General features: G+C 33.8%; 4 protein-coding genes and 1 pseudogene across 15 annotated transcripts in view; 3 read left to right on the top strand and 2 right to left on the bottom strand.

Annotated features, from left to right (window-relative positions):
• Window positions 1-2,432, top strand: part of LOC123220594 (putative disease resistance protein RGA3) — a 215,099-nt gene extending 212,667 nt beyond the window's left edge. For 2 of the 12 annotated variants that reach the window (XM_044642865.1, XM_044642881.1), the window contains 7 exons: window positions 126-277; window positions 385-557; window positions 1,022-1,097; window positions 1,186-1,428; window positions 1,511-1,610; window positions 1,744-1,857; window positions 1,945-2,432. The gene's annotated coding sequence lies outside the window, so the exon portion shown is untranslated. The remainder of the gene's footprint in view (window positions 1-125; window positions 278-384; window positions 558-1,021; window positions 1,098-1,185; window positions 1,429-1,510; window positions 1,611-1,743; window positions 1,858-1,944) is intronic. The other 10 variants (XM_044642866.1, XM_044642885.1, XM_044642880.1 and 7 more) reach the window with 10 other exon arrangements.
• The window catches only part of LOC123220646 (putative 3,4-dihydroxy-2-butanone kinase), an 83,800-nt gene extending 75,852 nt beyond the window's left edge, over window positions 1-7,948 (bottom strand). The window contains exons 1-4 of the mRNA XM_044643205.1: window positions 7,633-7,948; window positions 5,091-5,348; window positions 4,361-4,540; window positions 4,056-4,226 (exon numbers count right to left, since the gene is read on the bottom strand). The gene's annotated coding sequence lies outside the window, so the exon portion shown is untranslated. The remainder of the gene's footprint in view (window positions 1-4,055; window positions 4,227-4,360; window positions 4,541-5,090; window positions 5,349-7,632) is intronic.
• Window positions 1-17,406, top strand: part of LOC123220620 (putative disease resistance RPP13-like protein 1) — an 87,311-nt gene that overhangs the window by 31,818 nt on the left and 38,087 nt on the right. The window lies entirely within an intron of this gene.
• LOC123220650 overlaps window positions 2,502-17,406 on the bottom strand; it is a 60,833-nt gene continuing 45,928 nt past the window's right edge. The window contains exons 2-6 of the mRNA XM_044643213.1: window positions 3,831-3,920; window positions 3,417-3,614; window positions 3,196-3,283; window positions 3,037-3,120; window positions 2,502-2,703 (exon numbers count right to left, since the gene is read on the bottom strand). Coding sequence (XP_044499148.1) covers window positions 2,554-2,703; window positions 3,037-3,120; window positions 3,196-3,283; window positions 3,417-3,529 — 435 coding nt within the window. The 5' untranslated portion in view covers window positions 3,530-3,614; window positions 3,831-3,920 and the 3' untranslated portion in view covers window positions 2,502-2,553. The remainder of the gene's footprint in view (window positions 2,704-3,036; window positions 3,121-3,195; window positions 3,284-3,416; window positions 3,615-3,830; window positions 3,921-17,406) is intronic.
• LOC123220642 lies at window positions 11,850-15,806 on the top strand (annotated as a pseudogene).

Here is a 17,406-nt window from a genome sequence, read left to right as displayed (position 1 = left end):
TATCAACAGTATTTTCAGATTGAAGTTTACTGAGGTACTTATATGTTTCATGTCAATCTCATTTCTGGTTGAATTTAAATTTTAATACGTATAATTTAATTTAGTATTTTATCATTTTTTTCCAGCAAGAAGAAAGTAGAAAATATTTCTCTAGTTTCAGAAGTAGAGGATGGCATTTTGATCTTACAAATTGAAAGTGGTTCCTCTGTTTCAAAACTTCTCTACTTTGTCATCTCATAGATTGTCTCAACTTTTTGTGGTTCCAAGGTAATCAAAAGTAAGCAATCTCTGCAATTTTTTGATAAAAACATAAGCTAAAGATCCTTGCTACTTTCTTTTCCAAATCTGGGTCTACTATTTTCCTTCTGATTCATTTTTCTTCAGGTGCCACTGTCTCCAACTTAGACAAGCAACTGTTAGAACCTAATCCTGGCATGTCTAAGTTTTCCGGATCTAAACTTACTGCGTGTCTGCTTGCTGAAATTCCAATACTGAGATTGTATCTTCTAGCTGTTGCAACGGTTAATCAGGCGGCATTTTTCCTGCTTGTGTGTATGGTATTTTTATTGTTATCTCATTGTTTTTGCTTATGGCAAAACATATTGTGAAATGCATCATTATTAATCTATGGTTTACACTTTATAGCTTATTTAAGGAATCATTATTTACTTTCTCTTTGCAAACAACACTATGCAGGATCCAACTTTGATAACAAATTCTTGTACATTTTTAGATTTTTGAAATGATGACAAGTTTACATCTTTTCTACAGAAACTGCAAAAGTAAAAATCTCTAGAATCACATCTCTTATATTTTAGAGATCAAGAGGTGTTTTGCTTATATAATTTACAAGATTTGATACGTTATAGTCCTCACTAAATTAACTAAACACTCTCATATCCTTTAAGTAAGTTATTAAAAGGATTGCTCTCAAAGTCACGCTATTTTCTATTGGTTAGTCTATTTGCAACACAAATATTGATATTTGTCTCTTGTTACTTGACAACTTGTTGAAATAAAGAAAAGAGAAGACAAGGCAAGAAATCTCCTGAAGCAAATTGATAAGATTAAAACACATTACATTGCTTCAAATATTTGTAAGTCACAATTGTACTCTTGTATCATTTGTCTTATGTATTTCTACAGTTGTGTCAATTTTGTGTTTTATTTTTCTTGGTTTTGTAGGTGATATGGTTACAGAGTTTGAAAGTTAAGCACACAAACAACAACACAGCTGCAAAAAAAGGGAGAAAATATAAAGAGTTTTGAAGAATAAACCATTAGATCACTGCTTCACAATCTTGGGCCTCATCGTGTCCCTATGACATCATAAACTTAATGTGATGATAAGAGGAATGTGATGCTGGTAGGGCAACAATGTAGGTAAAGGAAATCTACTGAAGTAGTATGACATCAGTTCCAATCGTGGTAAGACATTTCCAAATGGATAAAAATTCTTGTAAATTTTAAGATTATTATGATGATGGCAAAGCTTATATCTTTTCAACAGGATCAAAGAAAACAAAAAAAAAAAAAACACTCTAAAATCTCATCTCTTGAACTTGTGGAGATCAAAAAGTGCTATCAACTTGTACATTTTGTTAGAGAAGGTTTGTTGGATATAATAATCCCAAGTCTTTACTAGATAATTTTTTAATACAAAGGTTCTCAAAGTTGTATTTTTTATGGTTGTTTGTCTAATTTCAACTCAACTATTGATATTTGTCTTTTGTTAATTAATAGTTTGGGGAAAGAAATAAAAGAGGAGTCAAAGTAGCATCAACAAGATACATGGTAATAATTTTTCTAGGTAAACTGAATAAGATTAAAAGACTTGATTCACCTACTATTTTAATTGTAAGTTGTAAATCTATTTGTTGTATCAATTTTTTTACTTTTTCTTTCACCTTCGTCATTTTCATATTTTATTTTCTTCTTTTGCAGATGATGATCTAGGCACACAATTGGAGAAATAAAGTTCACTAACATCAAACAGCTAGTGACTTGGAGAAAATCTAAAAACTGTTAAGGCCACAAACCACTAGATCATTGCTTCACAGACTTAGGGCTTCATCATGTCACCATGTCAAAAAATGCAGTTGCAGGGTGCTACAGACCTGGAGTTTTGCCTTCAAGCTGCTGTTCACTGCTGCTGGATTAGTGGTATCAGGATGTTTGCTGGAGATTTTAATGTGTTTGGGGATGAAATACATGCTGAAGATGTGGTGCTGGGTTGGCTCTTCCTTGCTGCTGCACTCCTGTTACTGGACTAATACTGGAACAAGAAATCTGGAATTTATGTTCCAAAAAGAACATAAATTCCTTGATTGTGTGGTGAATGTGAGACAAATTTTTTCGTTCTTGATTGCATAGTGAATTGAAGACAATTTTTCGTCCTTGATTACGTAGTAAATTGAGAACAAATTTTTTTCCTTGATTGTGCTGTGAATTGAAGATAAAAAAATCAGTTTCTATTTGTATGGTAAATTTGGGAAAAAAAATTTTATATTAAATGAGAATTAATAATTATATCAATTCTTGAAGTCCAACAATTCATATGAAACATCTTTTCAACAAAGTGAAAAGACAACAAAAAATAGCAAATCCTGTGTACACTCTATTGACAGCCAATCCATGCTCCAATTGCAAGTTAGGGACTGCTTTGCCTGCTACAATCATCAGTACCATAGAGTGGCACCTATGCTGCATTTACAAAATTTAACTAAAATCAGAAATATATTGGTTTGTAATTTCTCTTCAAAATGCATGATTAGTTTGAGATTTTTCTGTTTCTTTTAACTTCATGCAACCCCATCAGGAAGAAGCTTTTTCATTCAATTTAGCTGAGTAAGCACATGTTGCAGAGAAAATATGTCAAAAGTACCAGTAATTTTTTCTCAAGCCTTCCCAGGAACTTTGTTCAGTGGAGAAATAATTTTTAACCTTTTTTTAAAACCCTTTTCTTTTTATTCTCTTTAAATGAACAAAGCTAAATGTAGCCTGTAAAATAAGATATCTCCCAGGTATTGAGCATACCCTTGACAATATCTGCTTAAGCACATGAGAGACAACTACATCTACAAGTTGAAGGTCCACAACAGCAGCACCAGGTTCACAATGCTGAAAAAAAACTTATCTTAGTTCAATTTAATTTTGTCAACAAGGAAGCAAATTTTTACGAGTCTAGGAACTAACTGTAAGCAGTGGCCCTGTAAAAGATCCACAAGAATACTTGACCACTTTAATGTGCACAGCATTAGAAGCAATCAACTCAAGATAAAACCTGACAAATTCTGAAATATAGAATGAAATTCAATTTATTCCCAACATATTATTTACACCAAACACATTTTAATAAACTTTATATTCACCACTATATACTTCATGCATAAGATGTCGTTTTGAAAGTAACTCACAATCTCAAGACCAAGTTCCATTTTTCCAGAACCCAGACAATATGATGAAACCTGCCCAGGCAGTGTAAAAACAGATAAGGCAACACCCATTGTCCCAACCATTTCAGATGCATGTTTTGCTTCTGCAGTAACAGAGTAACTTAAGAAAGGGAAAGGCCAGCAGCAGCAGCAGCTAGCTCCAGCAACCTGACTTTCCAACTCCACATGCATAATCAGAACTAAATTTAGTGTAAGAACAGTTCAGACATATGTGAAAGGATAAAGACATAAAATATTAAATCAACCAATACAAAGATAAATTTTCACAGGAATAAGTAATAGTAGAAAAGGCCTAAAGCGTGAGCATGTAAGTGCATATGCAAGAAAGGCCCCTACGTGCAGATATGTAAGGAGGAAAAGGAAGAAACAGAGAACCTTGTGAACAAGAATAGGGACTGCAAAACCTCTTCATCCAGCTATGCCTTGAGGTGGAGGCAATGCACAATCATCTCCAACAATAACAATCTGCAAATGTTTAAAGAACATATCATTACTATTATTTGCCATGTTAAAAGAAGTAGCTAATGACTTGTTAGAAACAGATTTCAATCAAAATAAAGAGATTACAAGCATTTATCTTAACAACAGTTTTTACAGAACCTTAAGCAATAAGGCAGCAAGTGTGCAAAGACGCTCATGCTTCATCATGGATCCAATTTCACTACCATGCCCTTCCAAAACTTCATTGCACGCCTCAACTCCATGGAAAGGATTTGCCCCTTCATCTAAGTAATTTCCAGCAATTTCAATTAACATCCTGCACTTTTCAAGCTGTAAAAGCCATGTTAGACTAGCATATGCATAGACACAATAACATCCATGATTTATTCCCATTAGTTATTAAATAACTCAAATCTAACAAACAAGGATCTCAAAGAAATAATAGGGCAAGCATAGAAGTATACCCTGGCAGCAAGACCATTGCATGAAACATCAGAAACTGGTGGATGCAGTTCAACCCCGTCAAGTACATGCATAAAACTCATCATTTTTTAAGCATTTCCTACAGTATATCGCCACGAGCTGTGATGCTATATAGAAAAAGACTATCATTTGATGAAGCTTTCACCAAACCAAGAAATCGCCTAAGCATGTAGCAATAAAAAAAATTCACTCTCAAAAAAGTTCATTGATGGTAATCCATGCATCAAGCTTACGTCAAATTGGAATATAGGCGTGCATTTCCAACCTACAAAATAACAACAGAGAATGCTTTCTCATCCTACCACCCTAAATTGCATTTATGTTGATACTAAGATGTGCACATTTTTTTAAACTTCACCAAGAGAATCACAGATTTGCTTCCAAATTGATATTTTGTATTAAAACGTAATGCATCAAAGTATTTTTCCAATTCAAAATAGCCAACGAAAACAAAATAGCCCACAAGTCTTATTAAACCAAAAAGAGTATACTACATTAACAAACGTACAAAACGGGTTTCCAAATTGATATGTTGTATTAAAATGTAATGCATAGAAGTAGTTTTCCATTCAAATTGGCGGATTATACACAACATGACGCATAGAACTATTTTACCTAAATAACAGGAAGCAAAGTATTCATTTTTAGATAAATAGTCTTCCCATAGATTCAACAAACACAAAAAACTCAAATAAGCAAATTAATCCCTACAGTTTTTGAGAGGCTGGAACTCTCTCTCTTCTTCCTTCTCAACAATTTTCTTTTCGGAAATCTTTTTGGATCCTTCCCATCTCCATTTATCCTCATTACAGTCAAGTCTTCCCATAGATTGCCACGCACCCTCTCCAAATTTGGTGGTCCTTGCTGCTCCACTCCTTTGCTGCCATGTGTGTTTGTTGTCCCAAGTGGTACTTCTCTTGATTGTTCTGCATTTGGTGTCTTCTCTTGCAGGAATTGTAAGCATAGACCCTAATTAACAGTCTCTTTGTCAAAAAAAACAATTTGAAGTACACAATAATATTCGATTGAGGAATAAAAAGCCAAAGAAAGAAAATTTGTAGATTTTAAACAATCTGTAGATTTGGTGTTTAACACTTCTTGATATGGGATAAAACTAGATCAACCCATAAGAAAATTTAAAAATATCTTTGAAGTAGATGAAGCATGCACGACGTGTTTTGAGAGCATTATAACTCAACAAAGCAATACAATGCCAGTGAGCTCCCAAACAAAGTTCAAATTTATGCAGTTAAAAGTTCAACGAGTCTCTCGTATGAATTGAGAAGGGGAAATTAGGACAGCAGAATGAGGCTTAACTTGACTTGATATAACATAGTAAATCTTAAATGCTTTTACCTGAAGGTCCCTTCTCGAGCAATATTCTTCCCTTGACAATATGAATTCCATCAAAAAGATATAAACACGTGCTACAACATGTAAAGTTGCCTAAATGGCAGATGAAACATATCATGTGCTCACCAAAATTGCTTCACCACTTTCTGAAGCTCCATTTTTGAGTGACTTGCATACGTGTGCCATCCTAAAGACAAAGTAACTTACCCAAAAAAAACAAAAAACCAAAAAAGAGGTAGATAAGTATATGTTATCCTAAAGATAGACAAGGATGTCTTCCTTCTGTGCAAGTGTAAATGGTATTACAAAGGCTTCAAGATACAATCCAAAAACTCTCAACCCCTCTTCTAAATGAGCAGGTCCATAATCTATAGTGTGGAAGATGTAATAGCTAGTTAGTCAATTTTTAATGTATTATATATATAGAAACTTTTAACTTAAATTACAAATTTATTTGCATTTTAAATTTGTAATATAGGATGAAGGCCCAAACTAGTGTTTGTAAACTGAAGGCCCAAACCAGTGTTTATAAAATGAAGGCCCAAGAAGACTGCAGATATTTTCTATTAAAAGAAGGGCAGTGAAGCACTCCCGAATTTTATAGAAAGCAGATTTTTTTCTCTCTCATCTTTTCTTCCTCACTCTAAGTGAAGAATAAACACTTTACTCTAGCAACCATTGAATCATGGAGTTGCTACTATTACAGGATTTTGTCAATTCAATGATCAGAAATGAAGAATAACAGAGCAAGATCTGTGGATCCATATGTGCCTAGCTAGTTCTATTACTTCTATGTAATTTGATTTTCCGATAGGAATAGTAAATTCCAATGGGAGAAGTTAGGGTCTATCGTATCAAAAAAATTCATGGTGAAATAAAAATAAAATAGAAAGTAGACAAAGTGTTTGATAAAAACATACCATGATTTCAAACGAAAACACTGAAATAAGCTAATTTGAGATCTGGCAGTGGCGATCACTATCTGCTGTGAAGTTTTTTTTTTTTTTTTTATCAGAGACAATGCAGGATAAAAAAATGAAAACAGAAGCACTAGAAGCAGTAGGCTGTAGAAGATCTTCAATACTCAAGGCACAATTAAAGGGTCTTCAATTGTGAGATTCTCCACAACACACATGTGTGAGCCCTAGGCAAATCCACATCGGCAAAGAGGGTAAAATATAGCAACTCTCCTTGAAAAGCATTCGCAACTCCACCATGCTCATATTTGTGTGTATAACCCTTTGTTACTGTATAAAATTCTTTGTAAGAAAAAACCTTTATATTTAGCATTGAAAATAGGCCATCATTATCCTAGAGTTCTCTCTTCTCTGCCAGAGTATCACAAACAACATTGTTGTTAATGCAAAAACGACAAATGATCCAGCAAAGCCAACAAATCAAATTATTATTATTGATATTTTTCCCTGCAAAGTGAAACACTATAATGACCAAAGTTCAGCAAGAAATAGGATAATTTTAATCACAAAAAGATTTTCAAATCAAATTGCTTTCTAGTCTTGGTTTCGCTCAAAAAAAAAAAAAAAAGAAAGAAAATTGTATAGCTAACGACATAGAATTTCGTAGAGACATTTCATCGAACAGCTTCTAGCACAGCATTTTACAATATAACTTTTACCCAATACAAGCTATAGAGTTTTCCCTTTGAGAGATTAAACGTTTAATCAGAATACCCATAAGATCAACACACTTCAAAACATCAGATAGATAAGAAAATAAAACTGTTGCAGACCTCCTTACAAAACTAGAATTATACAGTAACAACATCCACAAAAACAAAAAAATAACTTCACAAACTTTAATTTTCTTTTGATTTCTCGCGTTTTTCTTATAGCTGAACAAACAAATAGCTTAAATGAGTGAATGTGAATGATTTGTTTACCTTCACAATGACGATTAACCAAAACGGAGAGTCCGTGAATACTGAACACAGGTGGTTTCAGCGCTTTTTTCAAACAGAAGATGAAGGTGGTAGCTGAAAGTCAACAGTAGTGGTGGTCCTGAACAGCCAGCAATGGTGGAAGAGGAAACAATACCAGGTTAGGGAAAACGATGAGAGTGATGAAATATTACTGTTTTTCTTTTTTTTAAATATTAAGTCATGTTACTTGCAATATTTTTTTTACGAAATATTGACCTGATGTGGGATTACGATGACGTGGCAAATAAAGGGCACCAGTCAAATTGGATTCCACGTCTTTCAATAATACTCATATAAATCTTAAACATCTTTTTGTTGTAGTGGCTAGGCCTTCAAGTAGTAGAGAATGTCGAAGAAGCTGAGGTTATTTTGGTCCATGGCACTGAAGCGTTGGGGCTTCCTTCTGAAGAGGCACGTCCTACTAGTTTTGAGGATCTCGAAAAATATTGGTGCTCTGTGCAGTTAAGAAAATTCTAATGATTGTAGCCAATCCAAATCTCATCTCTTAAACTTGTAGAGACGAAGAAGTATTCTTTACTTATATATTTTGTCCAAAAAAACTTATTAAATATGGTAATCTCAAGTCTTTACTAGATCAACTGAACAACTTTAAAACCTTAAGTCATTTTTTAATATAAATGCTCTCAATATTGTGTTATTTTATGTATGTTTGTCTAGTTACATGCAACTCAAATATTAATATTTATCCTTTGTTAATTAATAATTTGGAGAAAGAAACAAAAGGAATGTCAAAGTGGTTACAATAGGATAAATGGCAAGAATTTTTCTAAATAAACTTGACTCATCTACTATTTTCTTGTTTATAAAATTATAAGTTGTAATTCTATCTGTTGTATCAATTTGTTTACTTATTCTTTTAGTTTTGTCAATTTCTTCATATTTTATTTTCTTCTTTTGTAGATGATTTCAGCACAGAGTTAGAAAATTTAAGTTCACTAACACCAAACAACTAGTGACTTGGAGAAAATCTAAAAAGGGTTAAGGCCACAAACCACTAGATCATTGCCTCACAGACTTGGGGTTTCATCATGTCACCATGTCAAAAAATGCAGTGTCAGGGTGTTACCGATTTGGAGTTCTGCCTTGAAGCTGCTCTTCACTGTTGCTGGATTAGTGGTATCGGGATGTTTGCTGGAGATTGTACCGTGTTTGGGGATGAAATAGATGCTGATCTATGTGCTGCTCTTCCTTGCTGCTGCACTCCTGTTACTGGACTAATACTGGAACCCGAAATATGGAATTTATGCATTATAGCTACTGTTGTATTGAATGATAAATGTACTCAAACATCATAACAATATTTGTAAACTTATGCTTGTATTGAAAAGATTTTCCAAAATTACAATAAAAGTTCCTTACATTGGAATTAATATAGATTCAAGAAACACCAAAGACTCAAACAAATAAACTAATCACTCCATCTTCTGAGAGGCTGGAACTCTCTCTCTTCTTCCTTCTCAAAAATTTTCTTCTCTGAATTCTATTTGGATCCTTCCCTTCTCCTTTTATCCTCATTACATTCAAGCCTTCCCATAGATTGCCACATTCCCTCCCCAAATTTGGAAGTCCTCGCTGCTGTGAAATTGCCATCTGCTCCACTCCTTTGCTGCCATGTGTGTTTGTTGACCCAAGTGGTCCTTCCTCCTCTTGATTGTTTTGCATTCGGTATCCCATCTTACAAGAGTTGTAAGCATAGGCCCTAATAGTCTCCCTATCAAAAGAAACATTTTGAAATACACAATAATATTTGTTTGAAGAATAAAAGCAGAAGAAGAAGATTTGCGGATTTTAAAAAATGAGGTTGCAAAAACCCTTTTTACTTTTCTCTTATGTGTTTTTGATATAGGAAAAAACTGGATGAACCCATAAGAAAATGAAATTAACTACAGCACAAGTAAATGAAATTTTCTGTTACATAAGTTTGATATTGCATAGTTTTAGGGACATTAAAGAATTAAACCATGTAGGTAGAATAATGAAACAATGAGAATCAAATAAGATGCCTTACCTAATGCTTGAAGACATACTTATAACATGCCAAGGTAATACTTGGATATTCGGGTTTTCTAATATTATTTGATGAAAAATTCCCCACTAATTGATGAAAAATAAATCAATTGATTTAATGGGATTAACACCTACTCATAAAAATTAAATCAACCCTAAAGCAAAATAACTAGCTCATGAACTAGAAGTTTACGTTGAAAAATAACACCTTCTCTTGGTAAAACCTTAAAAGAATTAGGTGAAAATGGAAACTCCTAATGTTTGCTTATGGCTGGCAACATATGATAGTTATTTTTACCCAACATGGAATTACTTTCAAATCTTTGCCATTGGTGCAAGACACTCTATCCATCAAGCCATGTAAGTATCAGCAAGGCTAAACATCAAACAAATTAGAATACCCGTATTTCACTATGATATTTCTTATACAGATGCATGATATAGTTCAATTGGTCAACTAGAAAAAAGGCTTAAGGTTACATACAAAAACAATTTGTCAAAATTGATTGTTGGAAAATGGTTTGCACCTCTATTAGTATTAGTGACAGGGAACAAACAAAAGAAAGAGTATTCAAGAAGAGCACCAATCAATTCTTGGAAAAGAACATTTATACTTCATTAATTTTACCACATTAGAGAAACAACTGAAAACAAAGAAGAATAAGTAGTGAGAGTAGTTGAAAAGACCAGGAAATAATGTATAAGTTGATAAGGTGGTATCTTATCTAACAGATGATCGAACTATTCTTTTTTAAGCTAAGATCAGAAGTATCAAATATTGAAGCACTTATGCAACTTATATATAGCATATGTTAAAATATATTTTGAATATATTTAAAATATTTTCTGGCAATAGAGATGTCTGTTCATAAGTTCTTTATCACCGGTCTCCTTTTCGGCATTGCTTCCTTATTTTCCGTTCACCAACTCACACTTCCCTTAGCTTTTGATCATTGTCTATTATTCTGAACCTTGCATTATTGGATTGTTTTGACTGTGTTAGATTGTTTTGTCTTAGTATTTCATATTGGATTATTAAATTGCGTTGGGCTTGCGTTAGCATTATATCATAGTAGTGTTGGAGTTAATCGGTAAGTTGACATTGTTTTGGAGGTGGAAATCTCACACTCTATTAATACTATCCTTAATAGTACAGAACAAAAATAGATGCCTTTTGATTATACTCTTAATTAAAAAAAAAAGGTTTGTCAATAATAATTTTGTGTGGACTGTTAAGATTTAAAATTAAATAATATTTAGTGGGATAATTATCAAAGGCTCACTATATTATATTTGAATTGTTAATAACAATAATTAGGATTGATTCGATGTAAATCAAACTCAAACAAGAGTTAGTTTGATATTGATTAAAACCTAAAATATTTTTAATTTGAGTTCAATTTGATTTGAAAAATCAAGGTTCAAACTTAATTGAGATGTAATATGATTTTCGATTTGATTCGAATTGTTTTAACTTTGAATATTTTAGTTAGTTTAAACTCAATTGTTTATGAAAATGAGAATAATCTTTGACTCGATCTTTAATATGGCTCAACTATTCAAGCAAAAATTTTACTCATTTAATTTGAATTATGAGTGAAATTTAAGTCAATTCAAATCAATTAATATCTATCTCTAGTGTTAATCCTTTTAAAATATTATTTAAATATTTTCTCAAAATTTAATATTAGGGACATAAATTTTTTTTCTCTTATCATATCATATCTGAAATAATTATTTAATTAAAAGTTTTTGAAACATTTTATTCTACTTAAATTATTTTTCATTTATTATAATTTTTAATTAATATATGGATGTTGTGATATGTTTATATCATATTTTTTAAATAAGGATAAATTCAAATTGCATTTATTCAACTCAAGTTTATAGTTTGATTTCAATGAGCCAAATTTAAGTTAAAATAATCTCAGTTTATTGAACTTCAGATGGATATCCTTGAATCATTATAAATTTGAGTTAAATTTGAGTTGACTCTAGTTAATTCAGGTTCTATTTAAATTCATTTTTACTTGTAAGCATGGCCCACAAAGACTAGGAGAGGGACAAAACGCAGCGTTTTGTTGTAGAACCATTAATTATTTAACATGAACGAGACAGCCATAGATATCCTCTTATCCGAAAAATTCACTTAAAACGAAAACCAGAAAAAAACAAAAAACAAAACAACGTCGAAATGGAGGGAGAAGGGGGAGGTGCTGCGGCCCAGCAGGCAGACACGGAGATGGCAGAGACGCCATCAGACCCTCAGCAGCCACCGGCGGCTCCTCAGGCGGCGGGGATCGAGGACATCCCGGCGACGTTGAGCCACGGGGGACGATTTATTCAGTACAACATACTTGGGAACATATTTGAAGTGACGGCGAAGTATAAGCCGCCTATTATGCCCATCGAGAAGGGCGCATATGGCATCGTTTGGTACTCTCTCACTGACTCATTTATCTCAGTCAGTCTCGGTGTTGTTTAAGAGTCTTTTTCAAGCACGTGGGTTTGTTTTGTTCCGATGTGTTTTGATTTATGAGCGTGAGTTTTATCTGGATTTTGATTATTTTTGAAGGTTGTGTTGTGGGGGTTTTTATTATGTAGTGAAATTTTTTATTTTTATGTAGTGAAATGTTGGTGGGTGTAGATTTTTTATTAAGGTATTTGAAGCTGTTACATGGTGAAGATAAGTTAAATGTGTGGCTATTTGCTTGAATATAAGCTAAGAAGAATAAAGAGATTATTTTAGAAGGTAAAAAATTATCAAAACTGATTTTTTGCGTATTAGCTTTTAGAAACATGTAGTTCGATGGAAGTTACACTTCTGTGTATAGGAATTTGTAGCCATTTCTTTGAAGAGAAATTAAAAAAATGTCAATATGAAGATTGAATTTGTAGAGTGTGTAAAGAAGTGCTGCTAGTTGGAATTGGAAATCTTTTTGGTGAAAGTTTGGCTGTTTTAAGTGAGTGAGTATGCATGTAGTTTTGTTTGTGGATGGTATGTTTTCTGGTTCCTTTTATGGATTTGATTTTTATCTGTAATGAGGTTGTTTGGAGTGTTTCCTTCTCTTTTTTCTGTCGTTGGGAAATGTATTGAGTATCTTCTATTGGCTGTTTATTAGTTCAGCATTGAATTCGGAGACAAATGAGCATGTGGCAATAAAGAAGATAGCAAAGGCATTTGATATTAAGATTGATGCAAAGAAGACTCTTCATGACATCAAGTTGCTTCGGCACATGGATCATGAAAACGTCAGTGAGTGATAATTGCTGATTCCTTTTTTCTTTTTTTTTGTGGTGGCTTCAGTTATAAGAAGCAACATATTGGATGGATGGTATTTTGATTTTATTTTTCTGTTATGGAGCTAAATGCCTGTGGACTTGTTTTTGTTTTGACATTATAATATTGTAAATATTGTGTAGTTGAGATAGCTAGCTGTTCGTAGGTTGCATGGACATGTGCTTATGTTTTTATTTGCCCAAGCTGTGAAATTGATAATATTTGTGGTTAATTTTTTTATAAAAAATGAAAGGATAGTATTTGCATAATCATATGTACAAAGAGCTATTGTGCGGGAATTTGGTGAAATTCTGTAAGCCATCAATTTGAGAAAGGTATTTAAGTGGTTGCACTCTGTTGGTAAGTGGTTATGGAGATCTGTTCTTGAGACAGAGCATTTTTAAGGAACTATGTGTTTAAAAATGTAGTGTAGGCAGAAGAGATTGGATTTATAGTTTTGTTAGAAGCACTCAAGGGTTAGTTTATGGAGTGAAATTACTGGTGGGTACAATGCTTTTGTAGATGAGATATCTTTTATGATGAAACATGGGAGAAGATTGATAAACCATGGCATCTTTTGAGAAGAGAAGTCTCTGACTTCTAGTTTTGCATATTTGTGCACATTGTTAATGGTCCTTCGAGCTTCTTAGATGCTTACATTTATGTTTTGTTTGTGGAAATGGGAATGAACATGCACAAATCTATTATTATTCAGTGCTGATTGTGATTGAACTTTTGTTTGAAAGTGTGCAAATGTAAAGAGGGTTGTTGCATCTCTAACTCTCTCACTGTGATAGGTTGGTTGTCACATTGACCGACGTTCTATATCAGTGCAGTATTGTACCTTCATTGGTGTTAGTCTCATACTGTAGTATTTGTCAGAAGCAGAATGTGACTGCTAGATCAAGTGCAGAAGCAAATTACCATGCTATGGCTTAAAAGGGTCCAGCAGTTGCTACAAGGGACTGCTGGAAGTTGTGCTTTAATGAAATCCTTGAATCCTAAGATGCATTGAACATTGAATTTGAAATCATGGTAGATATTTTTAATATCCCTTGAAAATTACGGATTAGATTGGTGAATATGGAGGATATATTACTGGTAAGTTTGTTTGTAAGGGTTTCACTTGCTTCTAAGGGGCCATTTTATCAATATAGAAGGTCTTATATTTGGGCTTATGATCAAGAACTTTTATCTCCTTTTTTTGTTCCTACATGCATTGCCACATTGGATCATCCTTGGCTGGGGCTATTTGTGCACTATTAATGGGAAAAAGTTTGATCATTTTCTTCTTTAAGCATATGCCATATTGAGATATATTACTTTGAATTTTCTCCTTCCTGGAATATTGAAGAACTCTTTTAGGAGTTGGATAGGAAATGTTTTTGAGTACATAGATTGGTTAGTATTATTTTTTGGCTCTTTCCTGCTTGATGTGGACTTCACAATGGACAACAATAAAAGGGCTAGTGAAGGAGAATGTCATCCACTCATCATATCAAGATTTCTTTTTCTCTAACATCATTGTAGTGGCTTTGACTTCTCCTTGGGAAGACTCTTTAATTTTGTGGAGTTCCAATACTTCATTGTTTTGTTTTTGATATTTTCTAATGTCACTTTTTTCTCTTTATGGCTCCATTTTCTGGTGTTATAGACCTTGTTTGGCCCTGGAGCCCTGTATTTTTGTTTACAATCATCATGCATATTTATTATTCTTCAGTAAAAGAAATAGAAGTAAATTTATCTATAACCAGAGTAGCATTTTTTTACAGGTTGATGCAATAAGGGATATAATTCCGCCACTTTAAAGGGAATTGGTTAATGATGTTTATATTGCATATGAGCTCATGGATACAGACTTGCATGAGATAATTCGGAGAGACAGGTTTTTTTACAGGTCCAATCAAGCATTATCAGAGGAACACTGCCAGGTTTGAGTTTTTTTTTTTTTTTTAGGTGTATAACTTTTTTGAAAAAAACAATGACACTAATTCTTTTCCAAAATATTGAAGAAGTCCTATGCTTGAGTAACCTTGACTTGAGAAAACCCTTTTTCTACATATCGATTTGTTCTTGCTATTTGTCATTGATTGCATAAACTGGCAGGTTAATTTGAATGTCATCACCCTTGATTAGGAGGCCTTCTTCAGGTTTAGATGTAGGTTGATGCATGATTAGTTGCCCAAATGGCTATTAATGTGTATTAGCACACAAGTACAATCAGCAAGGGGGCTTAGAGCTGCTAATTAAGTGGAAAGGATTGCCTATATGTGAAAATTCATGGGAACTCTATAGCAAACTCATATAGCTCTTTCTGGCATTGCACCTTGAGGACAAGGTGCCTCTCGATGGGCAGGAAAATTTTAGGGCAAAAGTCTATGTGAGAAGGAAAGAAAGGAAAAGAACTGAAGCTGGAGAGACAGGTGGCCGAATTGAGAAGCAAACAGATGGCAAGCGTCCTGGAGCAACAGATGGCAGTCATCCAGAAGGAAGGCAAACAAGAGACAGCCATGAAGAATTAGTGTCCAGGCCACCAAATGAAAGGATCACTGAGATCTTCAATGCTGAGGTGACAGCACAGGATGAGGGAGGTAGTTACAGAAGGAATGGTGAAATAGGCTCTGGAGGGGAAAAGAAAAGGCAGGCAGAAAATTAGAGAAAAAGATTAGGGTGGGAGAGACCAGCCTCTCAAATGTTGGAGTTTATGTTTTTGTTTCTATTTAGGATTGCAGTAGTAGTAGTATTCCAAGTTGGAAAACTTATATTGTTGATGAACTTTATTTGTATTTCTGGAGAATATTATCAATACAATCAGTCTTGCTACTCACTGTTCTGTGTTTGATTTACAAATCTTTACATAACATTACAACTCAACAACTCTTACAATCAGATACACCACCGACGCAACCCAGAACTCTTGATTCAACAGCCACCAGCAGCAGCAGCAGAACCGTCCAGTTGACAGGGAGGTCCACAGCAACTCAAGGTCTGTCTGTATCAGCAGCACTCATAAGGTCTTGCATTCACATGTCTTGGAGTGAACAGGGTGCTTTATCCCTTGAGGTATGCTAAGTAATAAAGATTAATAGCTAATTGTTTCTTCTAATTCTCTTGGCGCTTCATTTAAATCTAATAACATGTCACTGCCTAGTATTCTCTCTTTCCTTGTTTGATTAATGTAAGGTACCTGAAAATAAAGAAATAGAGTAGCATTAATTTTAAGAAAGGTTCTTACTAGAAATCCTTGTTTCAACAATGAACCATCTTCAACTTGTTTAAATTGGCAAGTATTAGAGGCTTGAAACTCTCACTCCCAAGGGCAAAATAAAAATGTGCCCTTTGGGGAAATAGGTAAAAACGTGACCTGGTTATTAAGAATGTGCTTCAAATTTTGAGTGTCTAACCATGTTTAGGTGCTCAACTCATTTATCATAAATATAATCATTGTAGCATTGTAAGATGGTCTCCCCTGTTTTATTTAGTTCATTCCAAATAAGCAAAATTTCTGAATTTGGGTTTCTGCGATTGTTTGTATAACCACTTCGTAGTCAATTCAAGTTGAAGAGAATGTAGAAGAAGTTGAGTTTATTTTGGCCCATGGTACTGAAGCATAGGGGCTCCCTTCAGGAGAGGCATGTCCTACCGGTCTTGAGGATCTTGAAAAAATATTGGAGCTTTGTTCAGCTAAGAAAATTCCAATGATTGTAGTCAATCCAGATTATGTGACTGTTGAGGTTAGGGCTCTGCGTGTTATGCCCGGTGAATTCCATTCTCTTTAGCGAACCACAACATTGTGAAAGGAAAATACCTTGCTCTGTGATGGCAGCTTTGAATATGTTCTTACATTTTTATACCTGTTGCCGGTGATTCGGTTCATATTCTAGCCTATTACATAGAATCTGAAATTTTTCTATATATAAATTGCAGAATTTGGAATTTTGTTATCTTACCAATTGAGATGTAAATTTTATCGATTCTTCTTAGCACATTGGTATCCAGATATGAAAAGCTTGGAGGTGAAGTGAGATGGATGGCAACCCTGATAAGGTCACTTGATTACTTAGTTTTGTTCTACTTAATAAAATTGTTCAGTTATTTATTATTACTTTTTTTTAGGAATATCATATCATTTTACATGTGCATTCAACTTTGCTATAACACCTTTCTAATATTTCATCAGATAATATATAAATCAGCGATGGACATGATCGGTGTTGATGCTAACGACTCTATTGCTGTGGGCGATTCCCTTCACCATGATATTAAGGGAGCCAATACAACTGAAATCCAGTGAGTATTTACCTTTGGAGGAATCCATGCAAATGAACTTGGACTAAGTAGTTTCGGCGAAGTTGCAAATTTATCTTTTGTCCAAACTCTTTCATCTAAATATGATGCGTATCCATCATACGTGTTACTGGCATTCA

Source organism: Mangifera indica, chromosome 7, assembly GCF_011075055.1.
Source record: "Mangifera indica cultivar Alphonso chromosome 7, CATAS_Mindica_2.1, whole genome shotgun sequence".
NCBI lineage: Eukaryota > Viridiplantae > Streptophyta > Magnoliopsida > Sapindales > Anacardiaceae > Mangifera > Mangifera indica.
The sequence above is the reverse complement of the archived record's forward strand: the minus strand, read 5'-3'. Positions and strand labels throughout refer to the sequence as shown.